Genomic DNA, 18,435 nt, shown 5'->3' with positions numbered 1-18,435 from the left:
TGCTAATGTAAACGTCGGGTATCCAGGAGTCGCGTGGCTCCTAGATACCCGATGTTTACCTTGAAAACCAGCGTGTACGCCGGTTTCCAAGGTAAACAGCGGGTATCCAGGAGTCGCTCGGCTCCTGGACACCCGACGTTTACATTAGAAACCAGCGTCCAGCGTCGCTGGTCCTGATCGCTGGGGCTGTCTATGTGACAGCTCACCAGCGATCAGCCTAACGATGTCCCAGCAATCCCACCATGTCGGATCGTTGGTGGGATCGCTGGGACATCGTTTAGTGTGACGGGGCCTTTAAAGGCACACTAGACAATACACTATATAAACAATGGTTATACATATACAATGGTCAGATGTGCCAATGTGGTACGACAAAAGATATAAGCAAAATATTTGTCAATTATATGTGTGTGTCCTGGGCCGCAGGGGGCATGGGCCTCCAGCTGTCTCCTTAGTCTCTTCTCAGCACATTATTCGACAAGGCCCACACTTTCAAAGTGACCAGCCAGCAGACTAGAAAGAGAGAGACAATGTGGCCTTACACTAGATCTCATCCCCTTTGGGTCACTAACCTCCTGCCCTCTGGGCTGAACCTAAGTCACCTCCCCTTGCCTCTGCAGCTAAAAACTCTAAAACCTAAGATGTCATAATTTCATAATAGACAGTCCTAGGGAAGCATTTTTGGGGCCATTGGATCCAGCCGGGCCACTGCTACGCATTAAGACCAAACACAGCTTTGCTATATGGTTTTTATTAGCTGTTCTATGTATCTTCACAACCATGGGTGCTGAAACGAGTGAAGACCCAGGCGGCTGTTCACCATGTTCTCAGGGTCTTGGAAATATACATGATGTACAGCTAGGAAGTATAGTCTCTCCATAACCCCTTATGGTACTATTTTTACAGAATGTTCTACAAGGCGTCTGCAGCTTAACAAGGACTATATATGGCAAGCAGGCCTGTGTCCTGCTCTGAGCTGGTCAAGGTGTGAGTTCTGTCACTCACAGCCTTGGAGGCTTGCCCTCCCCACTGAGCTAGCTGCACAGTGAAGAGGGACTAGGGGTTCTGATACAGTTGCACACTGAATGGTATTTTATAATCCCATGCCCCATAGGATACAAATGATTAATGCAAAATTATATCTCCCATATACTTCACAATATGTAACTGATAAAAAAAGGAAACAAAGTTTTCAAAACATCTCATTTATTCAGTATTGAGTATGAGCATCACATGTAAAAATAAATTGTCTATAGAGAGCCAATTTGTATCTCGTGAGTTAGCTCCTAAGCCTAAAATGTTACTACTACTGTATACTTGGCAAAGCTCTGGTGGTTGGTCTTCTTAGCAACAAACTGTACACTGTGTAATATAAAAGCCTCACACAGCAGGAGAATGAAAGAAGATAGATAAAGCAAGTCAGTTGCAAACTTGCTTAATTTCATGTTGTCTAAAAAACTACAGCTCTGGCAAACATTAAGAGACCACTTTCAAATGTTCAGTTTGTCTGATTTTTCTCTTTATAGGTATAATTTTGAGTAAAATGTAAATTGTTATTTTAGTCTATAATCTTCTGACAACGTGTCTCCGAATTTCCAAGCAATAAATTTTGCCAAAAAAATGGTGAAAGTTTAAAAAAAAACAAACAAACAGTGCTTTTAGACCTTAAATAATGCTAAGAAAACAAGTTCATAATCATTTAGAAACAACAATACTCATGTTTTAACTCAGGAAGAGTTCTGAAATCAATATTTTGTGGAATAACCATGATTTTTAAAAACATCTTTCATGCGTCTTGGCATGCTTGTCCCCAGTCTTTCACACTGATTCTGGTACAAAAATATCAGTTCTTCTTTGTTTGATGGCTTGTGACTGTCCATCATCCTCTTCATTACATTTCAGAGGTTTTCAATGGGGTTCAGGTCTGGAGAATGGGTTGCCCATGACAGGGATTTGATGTGGTGGTCTCTTAATTTTTGCCAGAGCTGCATATCAATTTCATAACATGATAATATCCCTTTAGGCTCAAGCCTTTTTTGAGAAACTGTAAAGGTGATGCCTGACTTCCTCAATCTCAGTAAACCTATTACATGTTAATCCTGCTGTGTCTTTGTAAATAATTGAATCTTCCTAAAGCTGGAAGCCTTGTTTGTGAAAGGGCCACACAAAAGTTCTACCCGGTTTAAAGCCCTGCCCACACATACATATGCATTTATCACATATATAAATAGGAACCATAGAAAAGTGAAGCCTGTAACAAATGTCCTTTCGTAGAATCAGTTGGTATCCAAGCAATAGCTTGAGTTGTAATTATATTCCTCAAATCAGCGAGCCCACTTTAAATATCCATTAGCGCCACAGGTTTTCTTCCTTAGAAACCAACAATATTCAGTTGATTTTTGGAATATATTATGGTGATTTATGTGGTAAGCAGCATTGACATGTGCACAATTACAATTATTAGCTTTCTCAAATGTGGCCAACAGAGCCTGGGAGCCTTCCGACTCCAGACTAAACATCATTTAAATTCCAGGGCAGGAAAAATTTCTTTTTATCTTAAAGTTAATTACAAGGCAATTTATTAATAAGGATATTCTTGAATCCGACGGAGGCAGAAATATTGAGCATATCCATTTATCAAGCATTTTAAATAAGGACGCAGACAGTAAGGTGATTGCGAGTAATTGATATTTGCATCTATTTACCGTTGTCATGTTGAAATTATATATTATCTTTTTTACATAATCATCATTGAGAAGCAGTGCCATAGCAATAAGTTTTCTTCACTATGTCTTACAGCCACTGGATTTTGAGACCAAGAAGGAGCACTCATTGGTTCTGGAAGCACAAAATCGTTTTTTGGATCCTCGTTTCTCCGATCTGGGAACGTTCCGGGATCAAGCTATTGTAAAAGTGGCAGTGCTGGATGTAGACGAACCTCCTCAATTCCATCCATTGAGTGGGATAATTGAAGTGTCAGAGGATGCACATGTTGGCTCTGTGATTGGGATAATCACAGCTACTGATCCAGACAAAGCCAACAACTCCATCAGGTATCATGCTGAATAGCAAAGCAGAGCGTTTGAAAGAATTGCTGTTCATGTGGAAGAATTCTTATTCTGCGCTTGTCTTGGAAGCCCCCACCTTATGTTGTATTGTTGTACAGTTTGCCAATTTGCATACCAAATATTGCCTAATTTAAGGCATCAGAAATTAAGGTACCTAGCCTACCAGTTGCAAAGATTGAATAAATGCCTTCTATACAGTTTCCTAATAAATGACATATTGTACAGTATCTAGGGAACGGCACTATCAAGAAGGAAAAGTGATTACCACCATAACATGCCCAAATAATACCAATATGAAGCAAAGATACCCACAGGGTGTTATATAATGTAAGGGCTCGCTCACATGAGCGTATAACTCAGACGAACGCTATCCGATGTTTTATGGGGTAGCACTCGGACAAATGTTATATTATGGGGCAGCACAGAGCAGAGCTGCACACCCGTTCAAGTCTTTGAGTGCACTGAAATCATCCGACTGTATCCAGATGTCATCCGAGCGCAGTCGGATTTACGCTGACACAGTGGAGAAGATGGAGAAATTAAGTTCTCCGTCTTCTCTACACTTGTGATACTATTCTCTCATCCTAGAGAATCGAATCACAGTAAACGTACGCTCGGCATAATCTCTGAGCAGAGTTTGAGCAGAGTATCAGTACCATAATCTGCAGCACTTTGTACACAGCGAACATGCACTTTGCCCAAAGCACTGCTCCTTTCAGATAACCCCTTCTCAATGCATACCTTTGCCTGCAGTAAAATAACAAGATTTATACTGACCTCCATTATCGGCGCCATTTCAGCGGTGTCAGCAATGTCTCTCTGGTTGACTGTATATCATTGTTAAGTCATGCAACCCCTGTGACCAATCAACAGATGCTAATCTCTCCTCGCCTTCGGACATATCACATACATCTGGAGGAAGTAAGAACTTCTGCTCTCTCACTTACTCCAGATGTATGTGATACGTCTGAAGGGAGACTGAGGCGGGGAGATTGATTGGCTGCCGGGATCATGTGATGCAACCAGAGCCGGTTCCAGGTTTTCATGGACCCCAGGAGAGTCTCAGTGGGCCACTTTAACACATACCACAATTCATGATGCACTTCTTATATTACATGAGTGATATCTATTGTAAATTCTACAATAGGGCTAAAACCGGACAGCATAGTCCTCCATACAGTATTATGACTGTTGAGGGAGGATCTAGAGTGACCCTTCATGGTTGACCAAGTGATTTCCAAATTAATCCACAGGGCATTGCCAGCAACTGAGAATGACCAGACTGAGCTGTATCTCTGCTTGGGAGGATCAAGGCAGATCACTAACCCCGTTTATTATGTCACTTCTTTTATAGTATTAGCATACAACACTTGCCCTATGACAATACAGAAAAAACAGAAACTACATATATTTCTGTATCTACGTAGCATAGAGAAGAGCACAATAGCACATTCTTCAGAGTCTTAGGCCTGTTTCACACTTGCTTTTTTTTGCAGCGCGTTTTTCCCGCAAAAAAACGCATTGAAAAACGCATGCAAAAGCATACAACTGCTGCGTTTTTTTCAAGCATTTTTATGAGCATGCATGAAAAAACGCAGCGTTTTTAAGCGTTTGTATGCGTTTTTAGTGCGTTTTTACCGCGTTTGCGTTTTTTTCCAACATTAGGTGGCCACTCACACTAACCCAAACCATGACTTTACTAACCCTAACCCTAACCCTAACCCTGACCCTAACCCTAACCCTAACCCTTAACCAAACCATACTTAACCCTAACCCTGACCCTAACCCTAACCCTAACCCTTAACCAAACCATACTTAACCCTGACCCTAACCCTAACCCTGACCCAAACCCTAACCCTAACCCTTAACCAAACCATACTTAACCCTAACCCTGACCCTAACCCTTAACCAAACCATACTTAACCTTAACCCTAACCCTAACCCTGACCCTAACCCTAACCCTAACCCTAACCCTGACCCTAACCCTTAACCAAACCATACTTAACCCTAACCCTGACCCTAACCCTGACCCTAACCCTAACCCTAACCCTAACCCTGACCCTAACCCTTAACCAAACCATACTTAACCTTAACCCTAACCCTAACCCTGACCCTAACCCTAACCCTTAACCAAACCATACTTAACCCTAACCCTGACCCTAACCCTGAACCTAACCCTTAACCAAACCATACTTAACCCTAACCCTGACCCTAACCCTGACCCTAACCCTAACCCTAACCCTGACCCTAACCCTTAACCAAACCATACTTAACCCTGACCCTAACCCTAACCCTGACCCTAACCCTAACCCTAAACCCCCTTAACTAACCCTAACTTTACCCAAACCCCTAAATTCCATTGTCTAAACTAATGGTAAAAAAAAAAACGCATGTGCAAAAAAACGCATACATAAGCATGCCAATGCGCACATATGCTCACCATAGACTTATAATGGGTGTCTTGCTGTAAAAAAAACGCATTGCGCGCGCATGCGTTTTTTTGAGGCAAATCGGACGCACAAAAAATGCAACAAGTTGCATTTTGTGCGCCCGAGCGCATACCGCAAAAAAACGCATGCGCGGTAAAACGCGTACAAACGCATGTGTATGCGCACATAAGCGCATCCCATGCAAAGTATAGGAAAAAAAAACGCATGCGCTATTTAGCGCTAAATTACCACGAAAAAAAACGCAAATGTGAAACCAGCCTTACACAATAATAAACTCCCGGGTCTCATATCTTGTATCTTGCTCAGGCTGGAAGTCTGGTTTTATAACAGCCATGAACTTTACTCTAGTTAAATTACAGAATTTATCTCGAAAACAACAAGATGGAGTTACAAGCACAAAAATGGTTTTGATTTTAGTTTAACCCTTCACACATAGTGCTCCATACAGAATAATGAATCCCATATAGTGTTGCATACAGAATAATGAGCCACATATATTGCTCCATACAGTATTATGTGCTCCACATAGTGCTCCATACAGAATAATGAGCCCCATATATTGCTCCATACAGTATTATGGAAACCACATAGTGCTCCATATAGAATAATGAACCCCATATATTGTTGCATACAGAATAATGAGCCCTTTATATTGCTCCATAAAGTATTATGGGCTCCACATACTGCTCCATGCAGAATAATGAGCCCCATATAGTGTTGCATACAGAATAATGAGCCCTATATATTGATCAATACAGTATTATGTGCACCACATAGTGCTCCATACAGAATAATGAGCAGAGGTTTTCAATGGGGTTTAGGTCTGGAGATTGGGCTGGCCATGACAGGGACTTGATGTTGTGGTCCTTCATCCACACATTGATTGACCTAGCTTTGTGGCATGGCGCATTGTCCTGCTGGAAAAAAAGTCCTCAAAGTTGTGAAACATTGCCAGAGCAGAAGGAATCAACTGTTTTTCCAGGATAACCTTGTATGCGGCTTGATTCATACGTCCTTTGCAAAGATTAACCTGCCCAATTCCAGCCTTGCTGAAGTATCCCCAGATCAACAATTATCCTCCACCAAATATCATAGTGGGTGCAAGACACTGTGCCTTGTACACCTCTCCATGTCTCCATCTAACAATTAGACGACCAGGTGTTGGGCAAAGCTGAAAATAAGACTCATCAGAAAAGATTACCTTACCCCAGTCCTCTATGGTCCAATCCTTATGGTCTTCGGCAAACTTCAGCCTGACTTTCCTTTGCTTCTCATTAATGAAAGACTTTTTTCTAGCTTTACATGACTTGAGCCCTGCCTCTAGGAGCCTGTTTCAAACTGTTTTTGCCATGCACTTCACCCCAGCTGCCATTTGCCATTCCTTTTGTAGGTCACTTGATGTCATCCTGCGGTTGCTGAGTGACATTCAAATGTCACTCGGTCACTGGAGAGTCGCTATTGCCCTCTGCCGGTCTGTAGCTTTGTTGTCCCCCATGCCTGCTGCTTGACCTTGTTGTAATGGACTGCCATCTTAGAAATTGTAAAGATGGAGGCAACATGATGCTCACTGTATCCCTCTGCTAGTAAAGCCAGAATTGAGCCCTTCTTTTCCTCAATCAAGATTTTTCTTTTTAACTCCTTTGGCATGGTTAAAAGTTATTTTTTCATTCCTATTACTTTTGGGATATTACTAGCACTTGTTTTGCCATCCAGCTTGTCCTATTGCAAGAGGATTGTGAATACCTCAGCAGGGTTTTTTATACTTCCCGTCGTTAAATAAGATTTGGTTCAGGTGATCACCTAATCAGAAGCACATTAAGTAGAATGAGGTGTACTCTGGTTGGAATTCAACTAAAAATGGAATGGCTGTCAGACATGTAGAGAAGCTGATTTTTATAAAACTGTGCAGTGGTCTTTTAATTTTTGTCAGAGCTGTATAATGGGCCCCATATATGATGGTCCAGTTTATAATGGGACCCATATACGATGCTCCAGTGTATAATGGGCCCCATATATGATGCTCCAGTGTATAATGGGCCCCATATATGATGCTCCAATGTATAATGGGCCCCATATATTATACTCCAGTGTACTCCAGTGTATACCTTTTCCCACATATCATGCTTCAAACATAAAGATACCAAAATTTTTGGTGAAGAATCACAAGTGGAACACAATTGTGAAGTTGAACGAAATTTATTGGTTGTTTTAAATTTTTGTGGAAATGCAAAAACTGAAAAGTGCGGCGTGCAATATTATTCTGCCCCCTTACTTTCAGTGCAGCAAACTCACTCCAGAAGTTCATTGTGGATCTCTGAATGATCCAATGTTGTCCTAAATGACTAAAGATGATAAATATAATCCACCTGTGTGTAATCAAGTCTCCGTATAAATGCACCTGCTCTGTGATAGTCTCAGGGTTCTGTTTGAAGCACAGAGAGCATCATGAAGACCAAGGAACACAACAGGCAGGTCCGTGATACTGTTGTTGAGAAGTTTAAAGCTGGATTTAGATACAAAATGATTTCCAAAACTTTAAACATCCTAAGGAGCACTGTGCAAGCGATCATATTGAAATGGAAGGAGTATCGTACCACTGCAGATCTACCAAGACCCGGCCATCCCTCTAAACTTTCATCTCAAACAAGGAGAAGACTGATCAGAGATGCAGCCAAGAGGCTCATGATCACTCTGGATGAAATGCAGAGATCTACAGCTGAGGTGGGACAGTCTGTCCATAGGACAACAATCAGTCGTACACTGCACAAATCAGGCCTTTATGTAAGAGTGGCAAGAAGAAAGCCATTTCTCAAAGATATCCATAGAAAGTGTCATTTCAAGTTTGCAACAAGCCACCTGGGAGACACACCAAACATGTGGAAGAAGGTGCTCTGGTCAGATGAAACCAAAATCGAACTTTTTGGCAACAATGCCAAATGATATGTTTGGCGTAAAGGCAACACAGCTCATCACCCTGAACACACCATCCCCACTGTCAAACATGATGGTGGCAGCATCATGGTTGGGGCCTGCTTTTCTTCAGCAGGGACGGGGAAGATGGTTAAAATTCATGGGAAGAATGATGGAGCCAAATACAGGACCATTCTTGAAGAAAACCTGTTGGAGTCCGCAAAAGACCTGAGACTGGGATGGAGATTTGTCTTCCAACAAGACAATGATCTCAAACATAAAGCAAAATCTACAATGGAATGGTTCACAAGTAAACATATCCAGGTGTTAGAATGGCCAAGTCAAAGTCCAGACCTGAATCCAATCGAGAATATGTGGAAAGAGCTGAAAACTGCTGTTCACAAACGATCTCCATCAAACCTCACTGAGCTAGAGCTGTTTGCCAAGGAAGGATGGGCAAGAATTTCAGTCTCTCAATGTACAAAACTGATAGTGCCTTCCCCCAAGCGACTTGGAGCTGTAATCGCAGCAAAAGCTGGCACAACAAAGTATTAAGTTAAAGGGGCCGAATAATATTGCACGCCCCACTTTTCAGTTTTTGAATTTCCACAAAAATTTAAAATAACCAATAAATTTCGTTCAACTTCACAATAATGTCCCACTTGTTATTGATTCTTCACCAAAAATGTACATTCGGTATCTTTATGTTTGAAGCATGATATGAGGGAAAAGGTTGAAAAGTTCCAGGGGGCCGTATACTTTCGCAAGGCACTGTATAATGTTCCAGTGTAAGATGGGTCCCATATATGATGCTTCAGTGTATAATGGGACCCATATATAATGCTCCATATATGATGGACCCATATATGATGCCACAGTGTATGATGGTCACCATATTTATTGCAACATACATTAACAAAAAAATACCTCTCATCGCTGGCCTCTGCTCTGCTCCGGACTCCTCAGCACAACCATCTTCTGGCTCTCTGCACTGTTTCTGTTCAGGCAGAGACACTGGCACAGACACCCATAATGCGCCAGTGTCCCTGAGGGTGAATTGGCCCCCCGCCTGCTCAGGGCCCCTTCACTTGCCTGGGTGCGCCAGGTGCTGATGCCGGCCCTGGTTGTAACAATGTTACGCAGTCTCCAGGAGAACCAGTGTTGACACTGTTGGACCAGTACCGGCAACAGAGGTTAATATAAATGTAATTATTGTCATGATCTCGCACATGTGGGGTTAATGTCTGGAACCAGTGCTGATGACTGGCATTTCTGGGGTTAAAGGTTGTGATCCCAGTGCTGGCTTACCTGCACACCTGGGGCTTATGTTTGTGGCCTCTCCCTGGTTCTGGGAAAGGCTTCTTATAGCCTCAGGAAGCTCCTATCCCCGTCAGTTATACTTTCGCCCTTGGCATAGTGTGGTGACCCCTCAGTGTGCTTGTGCTGTGTTCTTGTTTATCTGATACTGTGATGATCCATGCTGGATCATGACTGATATAATGCAAAGTATCCTTTCTTTTTCCCTTGAGCTGTGTGCTCGGAGTTGTGTTTGCCCCCGGTGGCCATTAGGGTTATTACACGGTGGTGTCTTTTGTTCTGTTTGCCCCAGTGGCCAGTATGGTCATCGCACTGGTGTTTTTAAAGATAGTTTGGCCCCCGGTGGTGGTTAGTGTAATTGCACGGGAATCACCAACTGGTGTGTTTACTCAATAAAGGTATGGTGTCAGCGAGGAGTTCGTGTAAAGCATGGTGGAGTGGCAGCTATGGTGTCAGTGAAGGATCTTGCGAAGCTTGGTGGAGTGGCAGCTATGGTGTAAAGCTGCACTTAGTTGCTGGACTCTTTTGCTGGAAGCTGCACTCAGTTGCTGGACTCTTTTGCTGTAAGTTGCACTCAGGTGCTGGACTCCGTTGCTTTACAGCTGCACTCAGGTGCTGGACTCGGTTGCTGGACAGCTGCACCCAGGGGTTGGACACGGTGGGAGGAAGATGCACTCAGGTGTTGGACTCTGTTACCTGGAGCAAGTGCATCAGAGCAAAGCTAAGTGTTTCCCTGCTTGTCACTTTTCCTCATGTTGGTGTTAGTACAGCGGTGGGGCCAGTGCCTGTACCACCCAGCTCCCTAGTAAGGAAAAGGTGTAGGGTGCGCTAGGGTGACAGGTATCCTGATCGGCGACAGGTGAGGAGCCTGTATAGGGAACGTTAGGAGTGTTAGGGACACTGACTCAGGGGAGTGCAGGAGGTCTCCACATCCCCTGTTCCCCATCGCAGGGCCCACCGTTGTAAATGTTTCCCTATCCCCTGCATCTTGTTGTATTAGTTACCGGCCTATGGGCCGCATCACACTGGACAATTACACGTGCTGTGTCCTGTTGTATTAGTTACCGGCCTGCTGGCCGTGTCACACAGGACGGGGCACGTGACATTATCACCAACCTTACATTTTTTTTCTGGTGAGCCTCGGGCCATGTTCAGAACTGTGAGCATTTGGATCTGGGGCCTTCCCTCTGACTCAACCGGAAAATCAAATAGTGGCTGGCATTGAAGCCCCCTATAGTCGCTGCTGGGGAGCGGGACTTGCTCATACTGGCGGACGCACCCAGACAGGTGGGTGGAGTTGGTGTGCCCATGGTGCTGTCTGGGATTCCCGGAGGTGAAGGGGTACGTCCCGTTAGTGAGCAGACTGGTGTTATAGTCCGTGGGGCTCACGCCAAATCATTTATACCACCGAAGAAGCCGCCCCCTCCTGATGGTGTGGAGGAAGACGACCAGGGAGTGTATTTTTCCTCCATATCCCAGGCCCCTCCCTCACCGGTGTGAGCAGCAGGTGTGCTGTGGGAGAGTCGGGGCAAGTCTCAACCCTCGCCATTAGCCAACTCTGGGAGGCGCCGACCTCGTGGTGTAAAGGTTTGGGGGGTGGTGTACCCCTTGGTGGAGTGCGGGGGTGTGAGTGTGGTGACACAGGGGGACGCCTCTGTTGTCGATCCCACAATGAGTTCACCGAATTATGACAAACGAATGTGTGGCAATGATTGTTCAGGTCTGGACCTGTGTGTGAACGAGCATGTATGGGTAGCCACCAAAAAACATCCTGTGGAAGTGTGTTGCGGAGTCTTACCAGCTCATACCGAGCATGCACATACATAACCCTTTCCCCATGTCGGCGCTTTGGAGATGTGTGGTGCCTCCGGAACACGCATTGCCTATACCAGCGGTGCGTTTGTCATAAACCTGACGTGCAGGTAGTCTGAGGTGAACTCTGGGTCTGGGCATCCCTGCTGTAGGTGGTACCCTAATGAGGAGCGGTCTTGAGGGTCCAGAGGCCCCTCATTAAGGGGAGGGTACTGTCATGATCCATGCTGGATCATGACTAATATAGTGCAAAGTAACGTTTTTTTTCCCTTGAGCTGTGTGCTCGGAGTTGGGTTTGCCCCCGGTGGCCATTAGGATTATTACACGGTGGTGTCTTTTGTTCTGTTTGCCCCAGTGGCTAGTATGGTCATCGCACTGGTGTTTTTAGAGATAGTTTGGCCCCAGGTGTGTTAACTCAATAAAGGTGTGTCAGTTGTGCTCACTGATGTTGGTGATATTGTTAGTCTTTTCCAATCATGCTGGGTGAAGGAAGGAGCTGAGGAGAGTCCAGGACAACTCATTCAGAGTCCTGGAGTGGCAGCTATGGTGTCAGCGAGGAGTTTGTGTAAAGCATGGTGGAGTGGCAGCTATGGTGTCAGTGAAGAATTCTTGCGAAGCTTGGTGGAGTGGCAGCTATGGTGTAGAGCTGCACTCAGTTGCTGGACTCTTTTGCTGGAAGCTGCACTCAGGTGCTGAACTCGGTTGCTGGACAGCTGCACCCAGGGGTTGGACATGGTGGGAGGAAGATGTACTCAGGTGTTGGACTCTGTTGCCTGGAGCAAGTGCATCAGAGCAAAGCTAAGTGTGTTGTGAGTTCATTTTCCCCTTCACCATTGAGGTCTGATGAACTCCCTCTTCTGGTGAAGGAAGGTAGTGAGGCTGATTACAAAGCACCTGAGCAGAATGATGATGACTGGGTGACTGGGATTGCTGACTGGATATAAGGCAGCCGACGCCCTTCTGCCTTGCGGGTGATTACTCTGAGGGATTATTGGAGACCAGTCTGATTCCTGCTCCTCAAAAGCTAAGTTTTCTGCTCTACTTTTTGCATTTATGTTTTGGTTTTGTTTTGCCTTGTTTTTCTGAATTTCTGCCTTTCCCTGCTGGGTGAGCTGAATTCCTTTTTGCTCTGTCTTCAGATAATACCTGAGTACTGACATAGTCTTTTTGAAGCCTAGCGTCTTCAGGGCTTTTTTCCCTATCAGTCTGTTGGCTCTTGTTTTTGAGATGGTTTTGGCGGATTGCAGACAGCAGCTTTTCTATTCTGTCCTATTTAGTTAGCTTGGGCCCCATCATTTGCTCAGCCTATCTTTCTATCTGTGTGAGTGTTTTTTCATCTTGCTTCACCATCATTATATGTTGGGGGCTGCCTATTGCTTTGGGGTCTGCTCTGGGGCAGTTTAGATTTCCCTTTCTGTCTTTAGGCTGTGTAGTTCTCCGGCTGTGATAGAGGGGTCTAGGGCACCGTAGGAACCCCCCACGGCTACTGCTAGTTGTTGTTGTTAGGTTCAGGAGTCTGCAATCCGATAGCTGCCAACTTCTCTGGTTTTCTGGACTTAGCTAGTATTTCTGTTTTTGCCTCCTACGGTGACTCATTCATAACATAAGTGTTTCCCTGTTTGTCACTTTTCCTCATGTTGGTGTTAGTACAGCGGTGGGGCCAGTGCCTGCACCACCCAGCTCCCTAGTAAGGAATAGGTGTAAGGTGTGCTAGGGTGACAGGTATCCTGATCGGCGACAGGTGAGGAGCCTGTATAGGGAACATTAGGAGTGTTAGGGACTCTGACTCAGGGGAGTGCAGGAGGTCTCCACATCCCCCATTCCCTATCGCAGGGCCCACCGTTGTAAATGTTTCCCTATCTCCTGCATCTTGTTGTATTAGTTACTGGCCTGCGGGCCTCGTCACACTGGACAATTACACTTGCTGTGTCCTGTTGTATTAGTTACCGGCCTGCTGGCTGTGGCACACAGGACGGGGCACGTGACAGATACTCTGTGTACGACTCGGTCTGTTCTCTGGATACTGATTGTTGGATTCTGCTTGGTACTGTCATGATCCATGCTGGATCATGACAGATAAAAGCACATGTAACCTTTTTTTTCCTTAAGCTGTGTGCTTAAGTTTGTTTTTTGCCCCCCGGTGGCCGTTAAGGTCATTGCACTGGTGTTTTTAGTTCTAGTTTGCCCCCGGTGGTGGTGTACATCATTGCACTCTGATTTCTTTAGTTTAGTGCATGTGATGTAAAGCAGGTGTGATTGCTGGCTCTTCCTATAAAAGAGATTCAGGTGTTGCAATCACTGTTGGTGATAGTGTTCATTTCAACCATCCTTGGTGGAGGAAGGATCTAGAGAGAGGTCCTGGCAGCTCAGTCAGAGCCCTGTTGTGGAAGGAGTCAGAGGGGATTTCCTTGCAGCTCTGACAGAGCTTGGTGGCAGCTATTCAGGAGGAAAGCTTCTTTCTGGTGGTGGACTTTGTTGCTGGGAGCAAGAGCAACAGAGCAAAGCTAAGTGGTGTTTCCCTGTCTGTGTTTTTCCTGGTGTGTATTAGTACAGCGGTGGGGCTAGTGCCTGCATCACCCAGCTCCCTAGCAAGGGATAGGTGTAGGGTGTGCTAGGGTGACAGGTATCCTGATCGGCACCCGGTGCGGAACCGGCCTAGGGAACGTTAGGAGTGTGATGGACACTGACTCAGGGGAGTGCAGGAGGTCTCCATGTCCCTGTTCCCTATTGCAGGGCCCACCATTGTAACTGGTTCCCCTTCCCCCGTGTCTTGTTGTTTTAGTTACTGGCCTGCGGGCCGTGTCAAACAGGACAGTTTCACGTGCCGTGCCTTGTTGTTTAAGTTACCGGCCTGCTGGTCGCATCACACAGGACGGGTCCACGTGACAGGTACCTTCTATGTCTGTTTGGCTTTGACCACTGCCTAGCCCCAACTCTCCGTTATGCCTCATCCCTGGTACTTTTCTCTGTGTATGACCCGGTTTGTCAGACTTTAAGAATTCCTGTATTAGTGTTCTGCCTATCTCTGACAGCAGGATGACCATAGGTCCTTCACTGCTCACTGACTTTAGATTCTCCAAGTCCTGTTTGCCTGAATTATCCGGCCGTGTCTGACCCTGGGCCCCTCTGCAGTGTGGGTGAATCCTTGCTCAGTGGTGGCTGCAAGCTGACCATAAGGCTGTGTGCACACGCTGCGGATTAGGTGCGGATTCATCCGCGCAGATTTTGTAAAATCCGCAGGTGAAACCGCAGGTCAAAAGACCTGCGGTTTTACCTGCGGATTGCTCTGCGGTTTTGCCCTGCGGTTTTTCATCTCCTCAATGGAGGAGATGGCAAACCGCAGGAGAATCCGCAGAAAGAATTGACATGTCAATTCTTTCTGCGGATTGAAAACCGCAGATAATCCGCGCGGAAAATTCCGCACCGTCTGCATTGCGGTTTTTGATTCCCATAGGGAATCATGGTACTGTACACCGCAGCAAAAACTGCTGCGGGTCCGCGTGGCCAAAACCGCTGCGGAACCGCGGCAAAATCCACAGCGTGTGCACACAGCCTCACAGGACCGTGACATTATAACTGATCGTTAAGTTTTTGGGGGGTTTTTTTTCTCTGCTGTGAAATATGGATCCCATACAATCTCTGGCTGAACAAATGAAAAATCTGAGTCAGATGTTTCAGGGTTTATCTCTGGAGCAGCAAGCTCTGGCTCGTTCTCAGCAGCAGGTTTCTGAGACAGTGCGGGGGCTTTAGCTGCTGGGTCTCTGGGGGCTGGGGCGAGTGATGCTGTTTCGGTGTCTCCAGAACCACCTGTTAAACTGCCTGACTTCTTTTCTGGGAACAAAAAGGAGTTCAGGGTCTTCATGGAGGGGTGCAAACTCTTCTTTAGTTTGAGGCCATGTTCCTCTGGGGACGAAAGTCAGAAGGTTGGGGTCATTATGTCTTTATTAAGAGGGTCCTCACAAGCTTGGGCTTTCTCCCTTCCTCGCACTGCCCCTGAGAGAGTGTCTGTGAATGTGTTTTTTGAGGCCCTTGGGCACATATATGATGAGCCGGACCGAGTGCGATTGGCAGAGGACATGGTGATGAGTGTCTGTCAGGGGAAACACTCGGCTGAGTGGTTTTGTATGGAATTCCGCCGCTGGGCTGCAGAGGTCTCTTGGGACGACGCCTCAGAGGCTTGTCCGAGCAGATACAGGATGCCTTGGCATTACATCCCCCACCTAACTCACTCGAGGATGCCATGACCCAGGCCGTCCGGATGGACCGCAGGCTGCGGGCCAGGGGGTGATGCAGACGGAGACTCCATTGTTCCTTAGTGGAAAAGAGACTGTTTCTGTGCCCATGGACGTAGGGGCTCTCTCCCTGAAGGAAAAGGAGAGACAACTCCAGAGAGAAAAGCAGTTATGCTTCTACTGTGGTAAAACGGGACATTGGAAAAGGGAGTGTCCTGATTGTCCATCCTCGACCGAGTCAACGGGAAATGACTAGGTCTGGGTAGTCAGCGGGGAGACTACTCAGACCCTCAGGTACCCTTTTCCTCGTTTTCTAAGGTGTTGCTTCATGTGGAACTGTTAGTGGACGGTTGTTTTTTTCCCTCTACAGCTTTCATGGACTGCGGATCATCCATCATTCTTATTGACACCTAATTGGTCACACGCTGTAAGATAGGGACAGTTAGACTTAAGGTTCCGATCAAAGTGGTGGCCATTGACTCCTCCCCCCTCACTAAAGAGGGAATTCTCTTTGTCTGACTTGTTTTCGCTCAAAGTGGGTGCTACCCATGTGGAAAACTTAAGTTGTTTGGTTCTGGACAATCTACCAGCAGGATTGGTGTTGGGCATGCCCTGGTTACAACGCCATAACCCAGTCATTAACTGGAAAATGGGGGGAGATTGTTCAGTTCGGGTTTAATGATTCGATGTTATGTGATAAGTCTGCACTATTGGTTGAACCTGTTAAATCTGTATCTGTGTCATCTGTCGAGCTGGAAGGTATTCCGGAGTACCTGAAAGAATTCGAAGATGTCTTCTCTGAAAGCGAGGCCGAGACGTTGCCGCCACATAGACCCTTTGACTGCGCTAGAGTTAGTCCCGGGGGCGAAATTGCCTAAAGCCCGTCTGTTTAATTTGTCTGGCCCTGAGCGCTTGGCCATGAAAGATTACATTGCTGAGAGTCTTCGCAAAGGACACATACGTCCCTCAGTCTCACCTGTGGTGGCAGGGGTTTTTTTGTAAAGAAAAAAGATGGCGGTTTACGTCCCTGCCTCGATTTTCGTGAGCTCAACAAGATTACTGTACGAAATACATACCCCCTTCCATTGATTCCCGACTTGTGTAACCAACTTTCATGGGCAAAATGGTTCTCCAAACTGGATCTTCGGGGGGCATATAATTTGATAAGTGTCCGGGAGTGGGATGAATGGAAAACTGCGTTCCTCACGACCGAGGGACTGTTTGAATATTTAGTCATGCCGTTTGGTCTTACCAATGCCCCAGCCATATTTCAGAATTTCATCAACGTGGTATTCTCGGATCTCATTGGTCGTTTTGTTGTCATTTACTTAGACGATATTCTGATATACTCTCCCAAGAGTCAATCTCATCTGAATCATGTACGAACCGTTCGCCAAAGACTGAGGGAAAATCATCTGTATGCCAAATTGGAGAAATGTGTGTTTTTTGTCCAAGAATTGTCTTTTTTGGGATTGTGTCCCTGTGAGTGTTTTCGCATGGGCCCCAAGAAGCTGCAGGCCATTGTGGATTGGGTGCAACCCCGAGACCTTAAGGGTCTTCAGCGCTTCTTGGGTTTCGCCAATTATTACCGCAAATTTATTCGGGGGTTTTCACAGGTGGTCAAACCACTCACAGATCTTACATGTAAAGGTGCGGATGTGAGAAACTGGTCTTCGCTCGCAAAAGAGGCCTTTGCGACACTGAAAAGAAGCTTTATGTCTACTCCCATGTTAGTACAGCCAGATCCCTCCAAACCATTCGTCGTGGAAGTGGACGCCTCCGAGGTGGGGGTGGGGGCGATGATGTCCCTAGGGCCAGCCACTCTAACCAACCTCAGGCCATGTGCTTTCTTTTCCAAGAAGTTCTCTGCTGCGGAAAGAAATTACGACGTAGGCAATAGAGAGCTTCTTGCGGTCAAATTGGTGTTTGAAGAATGGAGGCACTTTTTGGAGGGGGCCAGTCACCCGGTTACAGGGTGAAAAAGGAGCCAGGGCAACAAAGGAGTGGCTTCGTAAGAAGCATTTCAAGGTCCTGGAGTGGCCTAGCCAGTCTCCAGATCTCAACCCTATAGAAAACCTTTGGAGGGAGTTGAAAGTCCGTGTTGCCAAGCGAAAAGCCAAAAACATCACTGCTCTAGAGGAGATCTGCATGGAGGAATGGGCCAACATACCAACAACAGTGTGTGGCAACCTTTTGAAGACTTACAGAAAACGTTTGACCTCTGTCATTGCCAACAAAGGATATATCACAAAGTATTGAGATGAAATTTTGTTTCTGACCAAATACTTATTTTCCACCATAATATGCAAATAAAATGAAAAAAAAACAGACAATGTGATTTTCTGGATTTTTTTTTCTCAGTTTGTCTCCCATAGTTGAGGTCTACCTATGATGTAAATTACAGACGCCTCTCATCTTTTTAAGTGGTGGAACTTGCACTATTGCTGACTGACTAAATACTTTTTTCCCCACTGTATGTTTCGTTTCAGTACTTCCATGCTCTTCACCTTCTTTTTTACTTCTCCCACACTTTCTCCTTCATGATCCTCAGCAGCAGCATCTTTTTCATCAACTTCTTCTTCACCTTATTCATCTTCTTCTTCTTCACCTTCTTCCTTTTATTTTTTTCTTTTACATTCTTCATAT

The 18,435-nt window shown here is 45.6% G+C and overlaps 1 protein-coding gene across 3 annotated transcripts in view; it reads left to right on the top strand.

Moving 5' to 3' along the window:
* The window catches only part of CDH22 (cadherin 22), a 691,233-nt gene that overhangs the window by 649,114 nt on the left and 23,684 nt on the right, over positions 1-18,435 (top strand). For all 3 annotated transcript variants that reach the window (XM_073559369.1, XM_073559370.1, XM_073559371.1), the window contains exon 7: positions 2,800-3,053. In XM_073559369.1, the coding sequence (XP_073415470.1) occupies positions 2,800-3,053 (254 nt within the window). The remainder of the gene's footprint in view (positions 1-2,799; positions 3,054-18,435) is intronic.

Source organism: Dendrobates tinctorius, unplaced genomic scaffold, assembly GCF_039654945.1.
Source record: "Dendrobates tinctorius isolate UK_male_01 unplaced genomic scaffold, ASM3965494v1 ptg000270l, whole genome shotgun sequence".
Taxonomy (NCBI): Eukaryota; Metazoa; Chordata; class Amphibia; order Anura; family Dendrobatidae; genus Dendrobates; species Dendrobates tinctorius.
Note: the sequence above shows the minus strand (reverse complement) of the source record. Positions and strands in the feature narration are given on the sequence as shown.